The sequence below is a fragment of the Oncorhynchus clarkii genome, chromosome 20 (genome assembly GCF_045791955.1).
Source record: "Oncorhynchus clarkii lewisi isolate Uvic-CL-2024 chromosome 20, UVic_Ocla_1.0, whole genome shotgun sequence".
NCBI lineage: Eukaryota > Metazoa > Chordata > Actinopteri > Salmoniformes > Salmonidae > Oncorhynchus > Oncorhynchus clarkii.
Window position 1 is genome coordinate 62902822 of NC_092166.1, and position 18908 is coordinate 62921729.

Consider the following 18908-nt stretch of genomic DNA (forward strand, 5'->3'; position numbering starts at 1 on the left):
GTTGCACTCAGAGCAGACACTACTAAAACAAGAGTATCAATGAACATTGATTCTGGAAAAGGAATGATCAGTTTATCGCTCAGGGCATTGGGATACGACGTACTGCTAGCAGCATTTTAACCAAATACTGTTATACTAGCTGTCTAGTTTGTGTTTTATAAATGTGCAATAAGCATAAAGCACAATTTGTGTAAGGAATTGGCAACTTGTTTTCAATTGGCAACTGATTTCAACATCTGAACAAAGTGGACAGGCTAACATGCTTTTCAAACAGTCGTAGACAGACAGAAGGGTGTGTTCATAACAATTCAACTGTTCAACCTTGTTAGCTAGAAAATACTGTAGATCCAAGTTGGCTAAACTTGAAATATAAAGATTAACTGGCTAATCACTAGCACATGGGCTTGAGAGATTCTTGATGAAACCTGTGTTAATTTTCTATAGCCTAATGCCTGCTACAAGAAGTTATCATTAGTGAATGTGCATTATGCATGGTTCTAGTTAAATTTATAAGACAAACGGGCATTTTCATAGACAGACTGCCAGATCAGCGATTATTGCAACAAAAGAAATGCAGGTTAAACCTATTTGGATAAAATCATTGAATTATTAGTGGGTCTTATGGTTGTGGGATGCTTATATTAAGCCTAGGTGTAACTTCACAAGCCCTGAATTCATTAGATTATTGCTGGCTGTTTGAAATGCAGTGTATGTGACCTTTAATTGTACAACAATGCTTATTTAGAGAGAACATAAAAAAAAATGAGATATACACTACATGGCCAAAAGTATGTGGACACCTGCTCATCGAACATCTCATTCTGAAATCATGGGCATGAATATGGAGTTGGTCCCCCCTTTGCTGCTATATCAGCCTCCACTCTTCTGGGAAGGCTTTCCATTAGATGTTAGAACATTGCTGAGGGGACTTGCTTCCATTCTGACATGCGCATTAGTGAGGTCGGGTGCTGAGGTTGAGGGATTAGCCCTGGCTCGCAGTCGGCGGTCCAATCCCAAAGGTGTTTGATTGGGTTGAGGTCAAGCCTCTGTGCAGGCCTGTCAAGTTCTTCCACACTGATCTCAACAAACCCTTTCTGTATGGATCTCACTTTGCTCACGGGGGCATTGTCATGCTGAAACAGGAAAGAGCCTTCCCCCAAACTGTTGCCACAAAGTTGGAAGCACACAATCGTTTAGAATGTCATTGTATGCTGTAGAGTTAATATTTCCCTTCACTGGAACTAAGGGGCCTAGCCCGAACCATGGAAAAACAGGCCCAGACCATTATTCCTCCTCCACCAAACTTTATAGTTGCCATTATGCATTGGGTCAGGTAGCGTTATCCTGGCATCTGCCAAACCCAGATTTGTCCGTCGAACTGCCAGATGGTGAAGGGGGATTCATCACTCCAGAGAACGCGTTTCCAATGCTCCAGAGTCCAATGATGGCAAGCTTTACACCACTCCAGCCGACGCTTGGCATTGCGCATGGTGATCTTAGGTTTGTGTACGGCTGCTCGGCCATGTAAACCCATTTCATGAAGCTCCGAACGATCAGTTCTTGTGCTGATGTTGCTTTCAGAGGCAGTTTGGAACTCTGTAGCGAGTGTTGCTACTGAGGACAGACCCTTTGTTACCCGCTTCAGCACTCGCGGTCTCGTTCTGTGACCTTCTACTTCGCGGCTGAGCTGTTGTTGCTCCTAGACGTTTCCACTTCACAATAACAGCACTTACAGTTGACAGGGCAGCTCTAGCAGGGCAGAAATTTGAACAGACTTGTTGGAAAAGTACCATCCTATGATGGTGCCATGATGAAAGTCACTGATCTCTTCATTAAGGCCATTCTACTGCCAATGTTTGTCTATGGTGATTGTATAGCTGTGTGCTCGATTTGATACACCTGTCAGCAACGGGTGTGGCTGAAATAGCTGAATCCACTAAATTGAAGGGGTGTCCACATACTTTTGTGTGTGTATATCCTGAATCGCACGTTTCACATTTTTTTAAAGATATTTAGGCCATGTCGCTCAGCCCTAATCTTAATGCGGACTTTAGAATATGCGCATGAAGAAAATGCGCATTTCCCCATCCGGTAGTGTGTTTCTACCTAAGTCAGTGGGTTATGACGTAGTGCACACAAAATTAACTTATTCGCTTAAGTTTTCATGTACTGAATAAAAATCTAAAGTTCAATGTTTTTCCATCACATTTTCAAATATACTAATAGTTTTGTCACAAAAACTGTTGAATTAAATATAACATGTGCCTACTCAGGTTTTGGCACGTACACTCCCAAAGTTGGTCCTAGGGCCCCCAATGGAGCACGTTTTGGTTTTTGCCCTAACGCTACACAGAGGATTCAAATAGTCAAAGCTTGAGGATGAGTTGGATATTTGAATCAGCTATCAATTTTGAGCTCTTTTCAAATAACTGTGGTTGTGTCCTGAATGTATTTTCCATTTCATAGATATGAAAAAGCTACCCATGAAAAGTGGTCTCGTTCAGGATGTTCACATGAGAAACACACTGCTCAGTGATCATAGCTATTTCTTCTGGGCTTATACAGTATGCTTAACTTATTTTGTCATGTTTTGAAGATTGTGGTGTCATTGTGAGGTTCAAATACATTTTATCTCCCCATGAAACACCTTTAGTGTACTTATCAAAGGCCCATTATCAGTGTACAGAGGCCCATTATCAGCAACCATCACTCCTGTGTTCCAATGGCGTGTTGAGTTAGCCTTTTTTAAAATGATCAACTTGGATTAGCTAACTCAACGTGCCATTGGAACACAGGAGTGATGGTTGCTGATAATGGGCCTCTGTATGCCTATGTAGATATTCCATTAAAAATATGCCGTTTCCAGCTACAATAGTAATTTACAACATTAACAATGTCTACCCTGTATTTCTGATCAATTTGATGTTATTTTAATGGACAAAAAATGAGCTTTTCTTTAAAAAACAAGGACATTTCCAAGTGACCCCCAAACTTTGTGTGTGTGTGTGTGTGTTACTCCGCAAGCATTTCACAACAAACTCTACACCTGTTGTATTTGGCTTTTTTTTTTTACCTTTTATTTTACTAGGCAAGTCAGTTAAGAACAAATTCTCATATTCAATGACGGCCTAGCCCCGGCCAAATCCTAACCCGGATGACGCTGGGACAATTGTGCACCGCCCTCTGTGGGGTTTTGATTTGGTGTTGAAACCACACAGTGAATATCGGAGATAAAAGCTTGTGTGTTTAGATTTTAAAGTTGAAATCCATTAGTTCTGGAATGCCCTGTACTTTCCAGTCATGGGCCCAAGAGAGAACAGAATACTCATTCATATATTCCTTCCTTTCTAGTACTAGTCTACTGTATCTCTATTCATCATCCCATGACACGATTAACCTGTTGGGGACAAATTAACTAGAAATATAACATCTTAATTTGATCACTCTGTCACAGAGAATTTTCCTGCACAGCATTAAATGCAAATTGTAGTGTATTTGAGGTTCAAAGTTTTAAAGTAACTGTCCAGTCAAAATCTCACTTCATCTGGTTAATTCATACCAAAATAATGCTGTTGACTCATTCTATACTCATTTGTGGCCAAAACATTAATAGAACCCCCCCCCCCTCCCACGGTATACGCCCACACCATTCTGTTGTTGGGGTACGCCAACACCATTCCACACAGAAGGGGGGGGGGGGGGGGAGGAATCTGTCATCAGCATCTAGGAGACGAGGCCTTCCCCAAACTATTCAGTAAAATTGCATTCTGTCTCTGTCATTCAGTTAAGCCTGTACTTGATTGAACTTTTTCTTTTTTTAATTCAATGGAAAGAAAACTATTACACTCATGGGTAAATTATAGGTAATATTTCATAGAAATCTGGAAACACTGGACAGTTACTTAACAAAATCATACTTGATTTTTATACAACGAGTGGGTCTAATCCTGAATGCTGATTGGTTAAAACCACATTCCAGCCGGTGTCTATGACGAATGACTGGGTCGCGTCCATAGATACAGAACAAAAAGACTGAACGACTGGGTCGTGTCTCTGGCAACAGACAGAATGAACGACCAGCCAGCTTGGGTACCAAACCTAGATTTGTGTCGGAACTATATCTTGTGGAAGGAAGAAATGGTATGAATGAATTCATCAAAATAATGTTTTTAATGAAAATATGTCAACCATTATTTGAATATGTTGGTAACCCGTTGTATAAAAGTGATAATGCCCTCAAAGCCGGTGTTTGGAGGATATATTGGCATGGTTTACTGACCCTCGACTTCAGCTCGGGCCTAATAACACCTGTGCCAATATCCTCCAAACAGCGGCTTCTCAGGCATTATCACTTAAATAATCCACATAATCTTTCACATTTGCTGTTGCTGCAGGATTATTTTCCCCATCTCTCTCACATTTGAGATATTTAGCAGATTCTCTTGTCCAGAGTGACTTATAATAGTGAGTGCATACTACTCGTATCTGTTTCCGCCATTCTAGCCATTTGGGAGATGAGACTCATGCTCCGTAAAAAGCAATGCTAACCGCTACCCTTTTTTCCTCCCTATCTCCTTTGCTTTACTTGTCAGCCCATGATTTATTTGCATACACTGCCTTTGCAATGCAAAGTTATCAATCATGCTCACAGAGGGTGTTCCATACATTAATTTCACTAGAGGGGGATGGGAGAAAATAAGCTAGCTTTATAGACTCACCATGACACTGCCAAGCTATAACTCTTGACATTGTGATGTGTTGATGTCAATGGACTATTAATGTTAATTACTACACAAAAATGTAAAGAGTTTGATTCCAGAAATGGTCCCAATGATAAAGTGAGTCATAATGACCGGCCAAACATTTGCATTCATTCTCAAATCAGCCTCGTCACTGGCATCAAAGAAAGGTGACCTTCCTTGGACAAACAGCTATTTATTTACATAATTCAGTATCACCCCCATAATGTAATATTTGTTCTCCTGGACAGGGACGCTAAAGTCATTAGCAGAGCGATGGCTGCTAGCTACCTCCCTCAAACTGGTTAACACAACCCAGCAGGCCTGATTTTAGATGCAAAACATACAGTAAATACTGACTAGTGCTGCTAACCATCCGCCATCTGTACTGAAGGTTGATGAGACAGGCAGACTCTACAGAAAGGAATGGCTGGTGTGTATCACACACGGACCAGCCAGTTACACACCACAACCTACCATCCAATCATAGCTTCTACCCTACACACCACAACCTACCATCCAATCATAGCTTCTACCCTACACACCACAACCTACCATCCAATCATAGCTTCTACTCTACACACCACAACCTACCATCCAACCATAGCTTCTACTCTACACACCACAACCTACCATCCAACCGTAGCTTCTACTCTACACACCACAACCTACCCACAGACCTGGGCATTGTTCTAATCACGTAGAGTGGAAAGGCGAAGGCCATGCTTTGTGACTCGCTGAGAGCAAAGCCAATGCGTTTTTTGTTTTCTAATGCTCAGGGTGTGTGACTGTTCCCTAGTGTCATATTTATTTGAGCCACTGTAGTGATGCAGTGAAATAATGAACACTCTGGGGAGGCGCCTAGCCTAATGGAAAACTAGTAACCTGGTTATACAGAGTTTGGGTTGTTAGCCAGGCTAGGGGCAAACCTTCACTTTATTTAGTCACACTTCATTCAGTTCAGTCCCTTTTTGATTTACACAACCGTACTGTGTATTCCTGTGTCCTGTCACACTAATATGATTCAGTCATGATGCTCTGCTCTTTCATCCTGGCCATTAAGCAGATGGGCCAAATGTAAAGGCCAGTCATTCTATGTATAACTATAGGCCTACTGAAGACCAAAGTGCCACCTCTGTTGTTGTCAACTGATTTATACTGGTTTAATTGGAAGGAATGGTATGGTTCATGTGTCTAACTGTATGTGAGTTATTTGGCTTTAAAAGGGCATCTGAACAAATTAACCTTAATCAAGTTTGCCAACGTGAATATGTACAAATAAATTATGTCTTGCTTATCATATTCACACATTTTTATAAATGTAGCTGTATAGCTGTGGTCTCACATTCTCCATGTTGTTCTGAAGACTATTAGGAGGACACCTGGGATGTTTATGCACGTACATTACAGACATGGAAACTGACAGATGGGATGGATCAGCCCCCCCCCCCCCCCCCACATCATACAGACACACGGCATGCACACACGTCCACACATACTCCCCTGATGGGTGCCGACAGGCAGAAACATGGGCAGCTGTGTTTATCTAGCCAAGTATCTGGGGTTGGGCCTCTTCTACTCTGTTCCACCACTGCCTGGTCCGGTCCTTTAAAAGCACATTCACTACTGGCTGCCTGCCACACTGCCGATATGACGTTTGATACGATATACTTTCCTCTCATGCCGTTGAGATATGGCTGCATCCTTTAGCTATTCATGGTAAATACTTCCATAGATACGCTCACTGGCTTTTGGGATTGTTATCGGGCCTCACAAAACTGGTAGCACTTTAGTTGTGTTAGTGCCATGTAGGCATTATAGCACTAACTGTCATTAGACTGTCATAGCAGCTGTCATTAGGAGTTATAACAGCTAATGTCTGTTTATGACTATGATGGGAAATAACCTTATTTGCGTACTGTACATATGCTAACCTGGAATATTATATATTCTCTTTTGAGCCCTAAAATGATTTAAAAGAAGTATGCCCTAACAGAAATGTAACTAGCAGTCATTTCTCTTCATTAGGAGTCCCTGCCTTGCTGTCCAGTCTCACTGGCTGGCTAAATGAAAGCTCCAGTGCAGTCATAAATGAGATGGTCCTGTGTTTTGTATATATTTCCACACTACTGTATGAGGTTGGAATTATATTGTTAAAATGACAATGCCATTTTAGTGTAAGAGCTGTTTGTAATTTCAGCCAGTCTTTTCAGTCTGTTTTGGTGGGATGGCGTTTTGGCCTGCCTGGTAACATCAGGCGGTAAATTAGTTAATACACCAATAAGAAAGAGTTCCAAACCTCTCTGCCAATAACAGCTAGTTTTCAGTTCTCCCCTCCTACTCAGACCACTCCGACAGTCCTATCAAATTCTTGCTTGAGAAATGGCTCTTTGCTAAGAAGCTATTTTGATATTGAGGCGCATTGGACCTTTAACTTAGCTTTATTGATGTAGAATGGAGAAAACTATGATCATAAGCTATAAATATATGCTAAATGGCATATAGTATACCAAACATTAGGAACACCTTCCTAATAATGAGTTGCACCCCCATTTCCCCCCTCCGAACAGCCTCAATTCATTGGGGTATGGACTCTATAAACTGTTGAAAGCGTTCCACAGGGATGCTGGTCCATGTTGATTCCAATGCTTCCCACCGTTGTGTCAAGTTGGCTGGATGGCCTTTGGGTGGTGGACCATTCTTGAGAAACACAAACTCTTGACACAGACCGGTGCGCCTGGCACCTACTATCATACCCCATTCTAAGGCACTTAAATATTTTGTCTTGCCCATTCAGCCTCTGAATAGCACACATACACAATCCATGTCTGAATTGTCATTGTTTAAAAATCATTCTTTAACCTGTCTCCTCCCCTTCATCTACATTGACTGAAGTGGATTTAACAAGTGACATCAATAAGGGATCAGACTGACCAGGTGAAAGCGATGTCATGGAAAGATCAAATAACATGTATTAGTCACATACACCGAATACAACAGGTACAACAGTGAAACGCTGTTGAGTTGATCCTGTGTTGAGGATCAGCATGGTGGATGTGTTGTTCCCTACCCTTACCACCTGGGGATGGCCCATTAGGAAGTCCAGGATCCAGTTGCAGAGGGAAGTGTTTAGTCCCAGGGTCCTTAGCTTATTGATGGGCTTTGATAGCACTATGGTGTTGAACGCTGAGTTGTAGTCAATGAATAGCATTCTCATAGGTGCTCCTTTTGTCCAGGTGGGAAAGGGCAGTGTGGCGTGTAATAGAGATTGCGTCATCTGTGGATCTGTTTGGGCGGTATGCAAATTTGAGTGGGTCTAGGGTTTCTGGGATAAGCCATGGCCAGCCTTTCAAAGTCTTACTCACATCGGCTGCAGAGAGCATGATCACACAGTCTTCCGGAACAACTGGTGCTCTCATGCATGTTTCAGTGTTATTTGCCTCGAAGCGAGCATAGAAGTAGTTTAGCTCGTCTGGCAGGCTCGTGTCACTGGGCAGCTCTCGGCTGTGCTTCCCTTTTTGTAGTCTGTAATGGTTTGCAAGCACTGCCACATCTGACGAGCGTCAGAGCCCACGTAGTACGATTCGATTTTAGTCCTGTATTGATGCTTTGCCTGTTTCATGGTTCGTCAGCTGGCATTGCAGGATTTCTTATAAGCTTCCGAGTCCCGCTCCTTGAAAGCGGCAGCTCTAGCCTTTAGCTCAGTGCGGATGCTTCCTGTAATCCATGGCTTCTGGTTGGGGTATGTACATACTGTCACTGTGGGGACGATGTTATCAATGCACTTCAATGTACTTCAATGGTTTCGGAGGTATCCCAGAACATATTCCAGTCTGTGCTAGCAAAACAGTCCTGTAGCTTAGCATCTGCTTCATCTGATCATTTATTTTATTGATCTAGTCACTGGTGCTTCCTGCTTTAATTGTTGCTTGTAAGCAGGAATCAGGAGGATATCATTATGGTCATATTTGCCAAATAGGAGGGCAAGGGAGAGCTGTGTGTGGAGTAAATGTGGTCCAGAGTTTTTATTTTTTTATTTTATTTATTTTTTTCTCTCTGGTTGCACATTTAACATGTTGATAGAAATTTGGATTTAAGTTTCCCTGCATTACAGTCCCCATCTACTAGGAGTGCCGCCCTCTGGGTGAGCATTTTCTTGTTTGCTTATGGCAAAATACAGCTCATTCAATGCTGTCTTAGTGCCAGCCTCTGACTGTGGTGGTACGTAAAACGTCTATGAAAAATACTGAAACTCTCTAGGTAGATTGTGGGGTCTACATTTTATCATGAGATACTCTATCTCAGGCGAGCAATAGCTCAAGACTTCCTTAGATATCGTGCACCAGCTGTTATTTATAAAAATACATAGTCATCCGCCCCTTGTCTTACCAGACTCCGCTGTTCTATCCTGCCGATACAGTGTATAACCAGCCAGCTGTATGTTGATAGTGTCGTCATTCAGCCACGACTCTGTGAAGAATAAGATATTACAGTTTTGAATGTCCCGTTAGTATTTAATCTTCCGCGAAGGTCATTGATTTATTCTCCAAAGATTGCAAGTTTGCTACCAGAATGGAAGGAAGTGGGGGTTTATTTGATCGCATACGAATTCTCAGAATGCAGCCCGCCCTCTGGCCCCTTTTTCTCCACCACCTCTTCACACAAATCACAGGGATCTGGGCCTGTTCCCGATAAGCAGTATATCGTTCGCGTCGGGCTCGTCAGACTCGTTAAAGGGGGAAAAAAAGGATTCTGCCAGTCCATGGTGAGTAATCGCAGGCCCGATGTCCAGAAGTTATTTTTGGTCATAACAGACGGCAGCGGCAACATTATGTACAAAATAAGTGGGAAAAAAAGTTACAAACAACGCAAATAAACAAACAAAAAACACAATCGGTTGGGGACACGTAAAACGTCTGCTGCCCTCTCCGACGCAGGTGTTCCTAATATTTTGTATACTCAGTGTATTTTTTTTTTTTTTAACCATTTATATTTGATCTTTAATGCACTTTGAGATTATTCTTGTATAATGAAGTGCTTTAAAAATGTAATTATTCTTATTATGAAATATGATGTTTGAGAGTAGTGCAGTTTGTTTCTGTATCACAAGATGCTTCCCACTCTCTCTCTCGAGTTTCACTACTCAGTTCTTAGTGTCTGTGATTCAACTCATCCCCCAAAGCTGTGGTTTTCTCCTCTGCATTTTCATTGGAAGTTTACAGTATGAACGCTGTCCCTTCTACGTAACTAGGCTAAGTACAGCAACAACCTATGCTGTGCGTGTCCCTCTCTCGGCCTCTAAGCCAGCTGATGTCATGCGACATTCCACACAGCTAGACGGCCCCAAATGACCTGGGGTCAGACAGGAGCAAGCGGCTTGACTACTGATAATGTTCAGTACTAATTTATATACACTGCTGGTGTTCTGTGAGAACAAACACTAGACCTGAGTATGTTCATAATGACACACTATTCCCTAGGCCTATATAGGACACCACTTCGGGCCATGTTGATGTCATGGGTTCTGTCCAAAAGTAAAGCACTGCACAGGGACTATAGGGCGCAATTTCAGGCCCCACTGGATATGTGTTTGATGATTTGACATTTAAAGTGTATTGGTCTCAACCCATTGGTCTCCATCTTTATTTGATTCTAGGTAGCCAATCAGACGCTCCACACGGACAGTCCAGACCTGCCGGAATGTTTCCAGCTGTCAGTGCTGTCATGGCTGCCTTGTGTGTACCTGTGGCTTGCTTGCCCTCCCTACCTCTTCTACCTCCAGAGGAACAACAAGGGTTATATCATGATGTCCATCCTTAACAGAGTGAAAACGGTGAGGGACCACACCACGCACTGGGCTGCTGTATGCGGACATGCATGTCCAGTTGTCTCTCTGTCTCCGTCTCTCTCTCGATGCAATACTGTTTGTTGCCTGAGATACATACCCTGTTTCGTGGCCCTTATTAGATTAGTTAGTTGATGCACGATAGGGGAATAGTGGAAATGTTTATCAGACAGGCTAATGACCAGTACTGGGAAACGTACCAGACATTCAAGCTGGTTCAGACGGTTTAGATGGGTTTTGATCAAATTACTCCTGCTCAGTTTTGGGTTTATTTCTTTCTCTCTTTCTCGCCCCCCCCCCTTTCCTCCTCTAGGTCTTTGGGTTGGTGTTGTGGATTGTGTGTTGGACAGATCTTTTCGGCACCTTCCATGAGCTGCAGCAGGGGGACTCAAAGCCACCCATCTACTTCGTCACTCCACTGGTGGTCGGCATGACGATGGTACTTGTACACAACCAACAGGGCGTGGCGTTGTAAACATGCAGTACAGTCATACAGTACAGTGTTCAACTCACTTCCTGAAAAATATCTTATTTTTGGGGTCTTGTTGCTTAGTGACCAGTATTTTGAATCCATAACTTGTCAATCAATCATGTATGTATTGTTGCAACCTGAACTCAGGGGTAGACGTAACATAGTAACCGGAAATCTGGGACACTCAAATTAGTAATATATGTATTAATTTGTGGATGTCCATCATCCATTTTGTATGATAAGTTACGATTTACAATTCAAGTTTTATTAGTCGTTCGGGATAAGCATTGTATACATTGTCCAATGAAATGCTTACTTCCAGGTTCCTTCCCGACAATGCAACAACCATAAGAAATAGTTAAAAATAGGAATATGAACATGAAGTGAATAGCAGTAGAATAGATTAACAATTTTAGTATAAATGTAATACAGGAAGGCACAATTTATAGTAAAATATTTACATGTGTTTGGGGGAAGGGGGGATGGAGAGCAAGTGTTTAACTTGAGCAGTATAATAAGAGTCTGGTAGCAGTAGTTGTAATGTGTGCTAAGGTGAAGAGAATCAGAGCAGGTGGTCAGTCCAGTTCAACTCTGATGGCTTGTAGATAGAAACTGTCTCTGAGCCTTTTGGTATCAGACCTCATGCTCTGATACCGTCTGCTAGACGGTAAGGGAGAGAGCAGCTTGTGGCTGGGTTGTGTGGGGTCCTTGATGATGCTGCGTGCCTTCCTCAGGCACCATTTTGTATAATGTTCTGGATGGATGGAAGCACAGCCTCCGTGACGACCACGTTTCGAGTAGATGTACTGGATGGGTGGAAGCACGGTCCCAATTAGTATGGCATGTTACGAATTGCAATTAATACAATATGTTACAAATTTCTAGGTGGCTAACATTAGCTAAGTTGGGGTTAAGGTTAGGAGTTATGATAAAGGGTTATTGGGAAGAAGTAGTTGTAAAGTAGATTAAAAAAAAAAGTAAGTAGTATTTGCTAATCAGCTAAAGTTGTCCGTGATGAGATTCGAACACGCAACCTTTGGGTTGCTAGACATTTGCGTTATACGCTCATCCATCCATAACGACCAACCACCGTTTTTGCCTTCAGTAACCTTCCCTGTTATGTAACCATACCAAAGATAACATATACTAAGTTGAGTGTCCCAGATTTGTGTTTACTATGTTACGTCTAGTCTATGAGACCAGCCTGATTGTTGTGTTTGTAGATGATTAGATTGTCATTGTATTCCATTAACCTTTACTGTATGTTGCACGCTCTGAGGTGTAGAATAAGCCTAGTGAACATGCTGTTATTCACAGGCAGTTGCTATGCTGGTTCACAAGTTGTTGTTTTTTCTTCTCACATTTCTCTCTCTCGTGCCCTATGCATGAGTGAGAGAGTAGAGCTGAGATGCATGTTCACCTTTACATGCCCTGTGTGTTTCTGTGCTTATCTAAATCGTGATCACTTTAACGCCTCGCTCCCTCACCCTCCCTTTCTCCCTCCTCTCTTTCTCAGCTGCTAGCTTTGTTTCTGATACAGTTTGAGAGGTTGAGGGGGGTCCAGTCTTCAGGGATTCTATTTATATTCTGGTTCCTGTCAGTGCTGTGTGCCATAGTGCCTTTCCGCTCCAAGATCCTACAGGCCAAATATCAGGTGAGATCAGGGTTTCCCCTAATGTGTACTGTATAGGTGAAGGAGATGTTTAAAATGTATAGATGTCTCCATCTCCCTCAGCTCTCTCCTTCTTTTCCCTCTCTCAAAACATGGTTACCACCCCCCTCTTCCTCTTCCCTCCCCCCTTTGGGTCTTAGGCAGGGCCCAGGTTGGGTGAAGAGAGCGAGAGAGAGGAGAAATAGTAGGTCTGTTGTCCTAGCGACCTGCAGGGCCTTAGCCGTCTTATCTAACCTATCCTACTGAGGGCTGTCTAATACTCTTAACATAATAAAATGCCCTAACAGCTAGCCAGAGCTACACTGGGGCCAAGCCAGGTCAAACCATGCCAACATCAGTCCTGTGGTCTGCTCTGGTTATTTACAATCCCATTGATCCTAACAATTAGCCCCTAGTTGTGTTTTATATATTTTATTTAAAATGGCTTGTGGTCAGGGAGACAAAGGAAGGATTTTGGATGACTTAGTTGTTTTTAGCTCAGCAGGGTTTGGGGGGACTGATCATCGATATGTAAGAGAGCATTTTAGGAGACTAGGACAGTTAGTGCATTGTCTGTCAGCCTCCTTAAGAAATGGCTTTCATAACAAAATGTCTTTCTCTGTTCTTGTGTTTCAGAGTGAGATTTCAGACAAGTTGCGTTTCACCACATTCTATTTCTACTTCAGCCTGATCGTAGCCGAGCTTATCCTCTCTTGCTTCAATGAGAAACCTCCACTTTTCTCCAACATAGACACAGACCCCGTGAGTCAACCAGACACACAGACACACAGACCCTGTGAGTCAACCAGACACACAGACAGACAGTGACCTCTTCTTACTCTTTCTCCTCAGAATCCTTGTCCTCAATCAACTGCTGGTTTCCTCTCCACTATGACCTTCTGGTGGTTCACTAGGTAACATGATTTTCCCCATACAACAATTATACCTTGGTGCAGGATTGACTTATCCTGTACATTTGTATGGCTTGTAGCTATTTCATGTTCAAGTATGTTATTCCCACAAGTAATCAGTACATTTGATCAATAATCAATGGAACCGCAAACAAGTCTTCTCTCTGTGCCCTGGTTTCCTGGACACGGATAAATTATTTTCCAGGATCTTGCACTTCATGAAGTTCCACTAATGTGTTGTGTCCCTCTCTTTCCCAGCATGGCCATCAAGGGCTATAAGAACCCTCTGGAAGCCAAAGACCTGTGGTCACTGAACAAGAGGGACAGCTCAGAGGTGGTCGTCCCCAAGCTACTGCGGGAGTGGGAGGTGGAGCAGGCCAAGGCTCACAGGTAGGGAGGGAGGGAGTGAGCAAAAGAGGGTGGGGGGGTAGAATAGGAAACTGAAAAACTATTATTATACTGAACACAAATATAAATGCAACATGCAAAGATTTCAACGTTTGTACTGAGTTACAGTTCATATAAGGAAATCTGTCAATTTAAATAAATCAATTAAGCCCTCATCTATGGATTTCACATGACTGGGAATACAGATATGCATCTATTGGTCACAGATACCTTTTTTTTTTTTTAAGGTAGGGGCGTGGATCAAAAAACCAGTCAGTATCTTGTGTGACCACAATTTGCCTCGTGCAGATCGACACATCACCTTGGCGTAGAGTTTATCAGGCTGTTGGTTGTGGAATGTTGTCCAGTCCTCTTCAATGGCTCTGCGAATCTGATGGATATTGGCGGAACTGGAAAACGCTGCCGTACACGTCGATTCAGAGCATCCCAAATATGCTCAATGGTCAACATGTCTGGTGGGAATGCAGGCCATGGAAGAACTGGCACATTTTCAGCTTCTAGGAATTGTGTACAGATCCTTGCAACATGGGGCCGTGCATTATCATGCTGAAACCGGTGATGGCGGCGGAGAAAGGGCACGACAAACAGGATCTTGTCACGGTATCACCGTGCATTCAAATTGCCATTGATAGAATACAGTTGTGTTCGTTGTCCGTAACTTATACCTGCCCATACCATAACCCCACCGCCATCAAAGGGCACTCTGTTTACAACGTTGACATCAGCAAACCGCTCGCCTACACAACGCCATCTACCTGGTACAGTTGAAACCGGGATTCATCTTTAAAGAGCACACTTCCCCAGCGTGCCAGTGGCCATTGAAGGTGAGCATTTGCCCACTGAAGTCTGTTACGACGCTGAACTGCAGTCAGGTCAAGTCCCTGGTGAGGATGACGAGCACGCAGATGAGCTTCCCTGAAACGGTTTCTGACAGTTTGGGCAGAAATTCTTCAGTTGTGCAACCTCTGTGTCATCAGCTGTTCGGGTGGCTGGTCTAAAACTGCACATTTTAGAGTGGCTTTGTATTGTCCCCAGCACAAGGTGCACCTGTGTAATGATCATGCCGTTTAATCAACTTCTTGATATTCCACACCTGTCAGGTGGATGGATTATCTTGGAAAATGAGAAATTCTCACTAACACAGATGTAAACAAATTTGTTTACAACATTTTAGCGAAAGCATTTCTGGGGATCTTTTTATTTCAGCTCATTAACACTTTACATGTTGCGTTTTATATTTTTGTTCGGTGTGTATTTCTAAGAAATGTAGATTTGAGACCAGCATCCACATTTCCTTTAATCTTTCCTGTAATGGACATATTCTATTTGGTGCTTCTTATCTCAAAGGTTTCCAATGTTTTCACAACTTTTTTTTGTTATAATACATTTTTTCACAGTTTGAAAATCAGTACCCTTATTTCCTTATTTTACTTGTTACAACAACATTGACCCAGCAGTACGGCTGTGTAGAGAATGGTTTCCCTTGTTTAAGGTTACACAGCCAGATGACACCGCCTAAGTCAACAGTAGTTTGCCCTTTCACATCTTTCCCAGGACTGTGGAGAGCTGGGGGGGGAGTTGTCTTTATGGGATCTGAGTGTGCACGCTTGTGTTTGTTCACGTGCATGTATGTGTAAGAAAGATAAAGTGTGTTTTTCATGTGGCGCCAGCCAGTATCGCTCATATCTGTTAAAAAAAAAATGTGTTAGCATAGTAGCCACTGGATTGTGCAGCACCTTTTGAGCATTTAATATGTTGAGTCAGTGTCTCTGCATCTCTGGTCTTGGGTGGAAAACACAGTAGTAAAGCAAACATGCTAGTATCAAAGCCAGAAATAGCACCACAGATCAGTAAGATGAGTTGGCGAGAAATCGTTACCAAACACACAGATGAAACATTGTGTGTTTTGATGTGTTTACATAATACATGATGTGTTTACATCATACAGAGAATTCCAACAGGCTGCTGCAGTGAATTTAAGAAAAAAAAATGGAATGTGACTGGAAAGCAGTGGAGTGAAAATCTGTCTTGAACACAGAGTACCTGCTTTTTCTCTTATAAGAGACAACAATTTTTATAATTCATCCCAATCCTACGATATTAATAATTGATAGGATTTATATAAAGTTTCTCTTTGAAAATGTCTGCTTTAATTTATCAAACCAGGTGGCTGCCACAAAAAAAACCTTCTGCTTAAACTTGTCAAACAAGCTTTCGAGAGCAAAAAACTATTAGCTGAAACTGCTTTCTGCTTCAGCTTACTGGACATACACTACCATTCAAAAGTTTGGGGTCACTAGTAATTTCCTTGTTTTTGAAAGAAAAGTTTTTAAAAAATTGTTGATTTTTAAATAACATCAAATTGATCAGAAATACAGTATAGACATTGTTAATGTTGTAAATGACTATTGTAGCTGGAAACGGCAAAATGTTTATTCTCTGTTGGGCCCGTAACTGGAAAGTACAGGGCACTCCAGACCTAAAATCTAAACACACAAGCCATCTAAATGGAATGTGAAACTTCACTCTCCCAAAGCTTTTATCTCCGATATTCACTGTGTGGTTTCAACACCAAATCAAAACCCCACAGAGGGCGGTGCACAATTGTCCCAGCGTCATCCGGGTTAGGATTTGGCCGGGGCTAGGCCGTCATTGAATATGAGAATTTGTTCTTAACTGACTTGCCTAGTAAAATAAAAGGTACAAAAAAATGCAAAATACAACCGGTGTAGAGTTTATTGTGAAATGCTTGCTTGCAAGCAACGATGCTGAGTTATATATAACACACACACACACACACACTCTACTGTTCAAAGGTTTGGGGGTCACCTAGAAATGTCCATGTTTTTTAAAGAAAAGCACATTTTTTGTCCTTTTAAAATAACATCAAATTGATTAGAAGTACAGGGTAGACATTGTAAATGACTATTGTAGCTGGAAACGGCAGATTTTTTATGAAATATCTACATAGGCGTACAGAGGCCCATTATCAGCAACCATCACTCCTGTGTTTCAATGGCACGTTGTGTTAGCTAATCCAAGTTTATCATTTTAAAAAGCTAATTGATCATTAGAAAAACATTTTGCAATTATGTTAGCACAGCTGAAAACTGTTGTACTGATTAAAGAAGCAATAAAACTGGCCTTCTTTAGACTAGTTGAGTATCTGGAGCATCAGCATTTGTGGGTTCGATTACAGGCTCAAAATGGCCAGAAATAAAGACCTTTCTTCTATTCATGTTCTGAGAAATGAAGGCTGTTCCATGTGAGAAATTGCCAAGAACCTGAAGATCGGGTACAGCGCTGTGTTCTACTCCCTTCACAGAACAGCGCAAACTGGCTCTAACCAGAATAGAGAGGAGTGGGAGGCCACGGTGCACAACTGAGCAAGAAGACAAGTACATTAGTGTCTAGTTTGAGAAACAGGCGCCTCACAAGTCCTCAACTGGCAGCTTCATTAAATAGTACCTGCAAAACATCAGTCTCAACATCAACAGTGAAGAGGCGACTCCGGGATTCTGGCCTTCCAGCTACAGTAGTAATTTACAATATTAAGAATGTCTACACTGTATTTATGATCGATTTGATGTTATTTTAATGGACAAAAAATTAGCTTTTCTTTCAAAAACAAGGACATTTTTCTCAGTGACCCCAAATGGTTGAATGGTAGTGTATATCTTCCAGGCTACATAGCCATGGGCCCCACAGTACCGTTGTAATTGTTGTTTCTTACCTGCACTGACTTTGCAGAAGGCTGCTTTATTGAGGAAAGTTTTGAAAACTGTGAGATGTGGTTGTTGAATGTAGCTACCTTAAGGTGAATACACTAACTGTAAGAGCGTCTGGGAAATTACCAAAATGTCAATATAAATCTTGTCCAAACACACTTGACACCAGCTTGGGAGTGTCTGCTGAATGCTGAACTCTAACCTCTTGTCATTGTTCGAAGCGTTCTCTTTGGCTCTCGCTCGCTCTCATGTTCGCTCGCTCTTTCGCTACTCTTCAGTTTCTCTGCCAAGTTCTGTCTGGTTTTCCTTCAGTGAACAAAAGAACCAGTAAAATGATATGAAAGAGAGACCTAAGCCTGTAATTGCTCAAACCTGTTTAGAGGTGTGAGGGGGAGTTGCGTTTCATTGACTTTTGGAATCCAACCCCTCCACATTCCGATTGTGTGAGAAAATCATGCGTAAATATACAGTATATATATTAACTTCATGTTCAAGGGTAGAAACTGGATGTGATGAATGCTTCTTCTACTTGGAACCTATTTCTACCCCTTCTCTCCATAGTGCTGTGGACCAGTCCACCCAGGCTCATTTCTCCAAACCTCCGCCAGCGGGAGAGTCCAACCATGTAGGGGGGGAAAGCAGTCCTGAGGAGGTGGAGGTGTTGCTGTCCAAACAAAAAGACCCCAAAAAGCCCTCCTTCCTCCGTTCCCTCATCAAGGCCTTTGGACCCTACTTCCTCATCGGATCTGCATTTAAACTCCTACAGGACCTCATCACCTTCGTCAACCCACAGCTCCTGAAGTAAATAGAGCACTACGCAGCATTATATACCCTTATGAAGCCTTACCAAGTCTATGTCAAATGCAGATGAACATGCTGAATGTGGTCTGAATAAAGATAACGTTCTGAGTAAAGATAAAGATCAGAATATAAAGCTAATTTAGGACAGCAGCAGTATTTCCTGTATCAGACCCATCATAGGGGTGGGGTGTTTGTTTCCTTGCAGCGTTACAGAGTGACAGGACAATATTGTTCTTGTTTGTGGTGTGTCTTTGAGCAGCTAGCAAAGCCCCTTTTTAATGAGTGTTAAAATACAGTATTTTATAAGGAAAAGCTGCACACTCTAGTAGCTCCGACGTAATATATTATTTTTG

The 18908-nt window shown here is 42.2% G+C and overlaps 1 protein-coding gene across 2 annotated transcripts in view; it reads left to right on the forward strand.

Moving 5' to 3' along the window:
• LOC139376675 (ATP-binding cassette, sub-family C (CFTR/MRP), member 3) overlaps positions 1 to 18908 on the forward strand; it is a 56676-nt gene that overhangs the window by 14743 nt on the left and 23025 nt on the right. For both annotated transcript variants that reach the window (XM_071119522.1, XM_071119521.1), the window contains exons 2-8: positions 10396 to 10572; positions 10898 to 11023; positions 12573 to 12710; positions 13344 to 13469; positions 13560 to 13621; positions 13877 to 14008; positions 18316 to 18555. In XM_071119522.1, the coding sequence (XP_070975623.1) occupies positions 10396 to 10572; positions 10898 to 11023; positions 12573 to 12710; positions 13344 to 13469; positions 13560 to 13621; positions 13877 to 14008; positions 18316 to 18555 (1001 nt within the window). The remainder of the gene's footprint in view (positions 1 to 10395; positions 10573 to 10897; positions 11024 to 12572; positions 12711 to 13343; positions 13470 to 13559; positions 13622 to 13876; positions 14009 to 18315; positions 18556 to 18908) is intronic.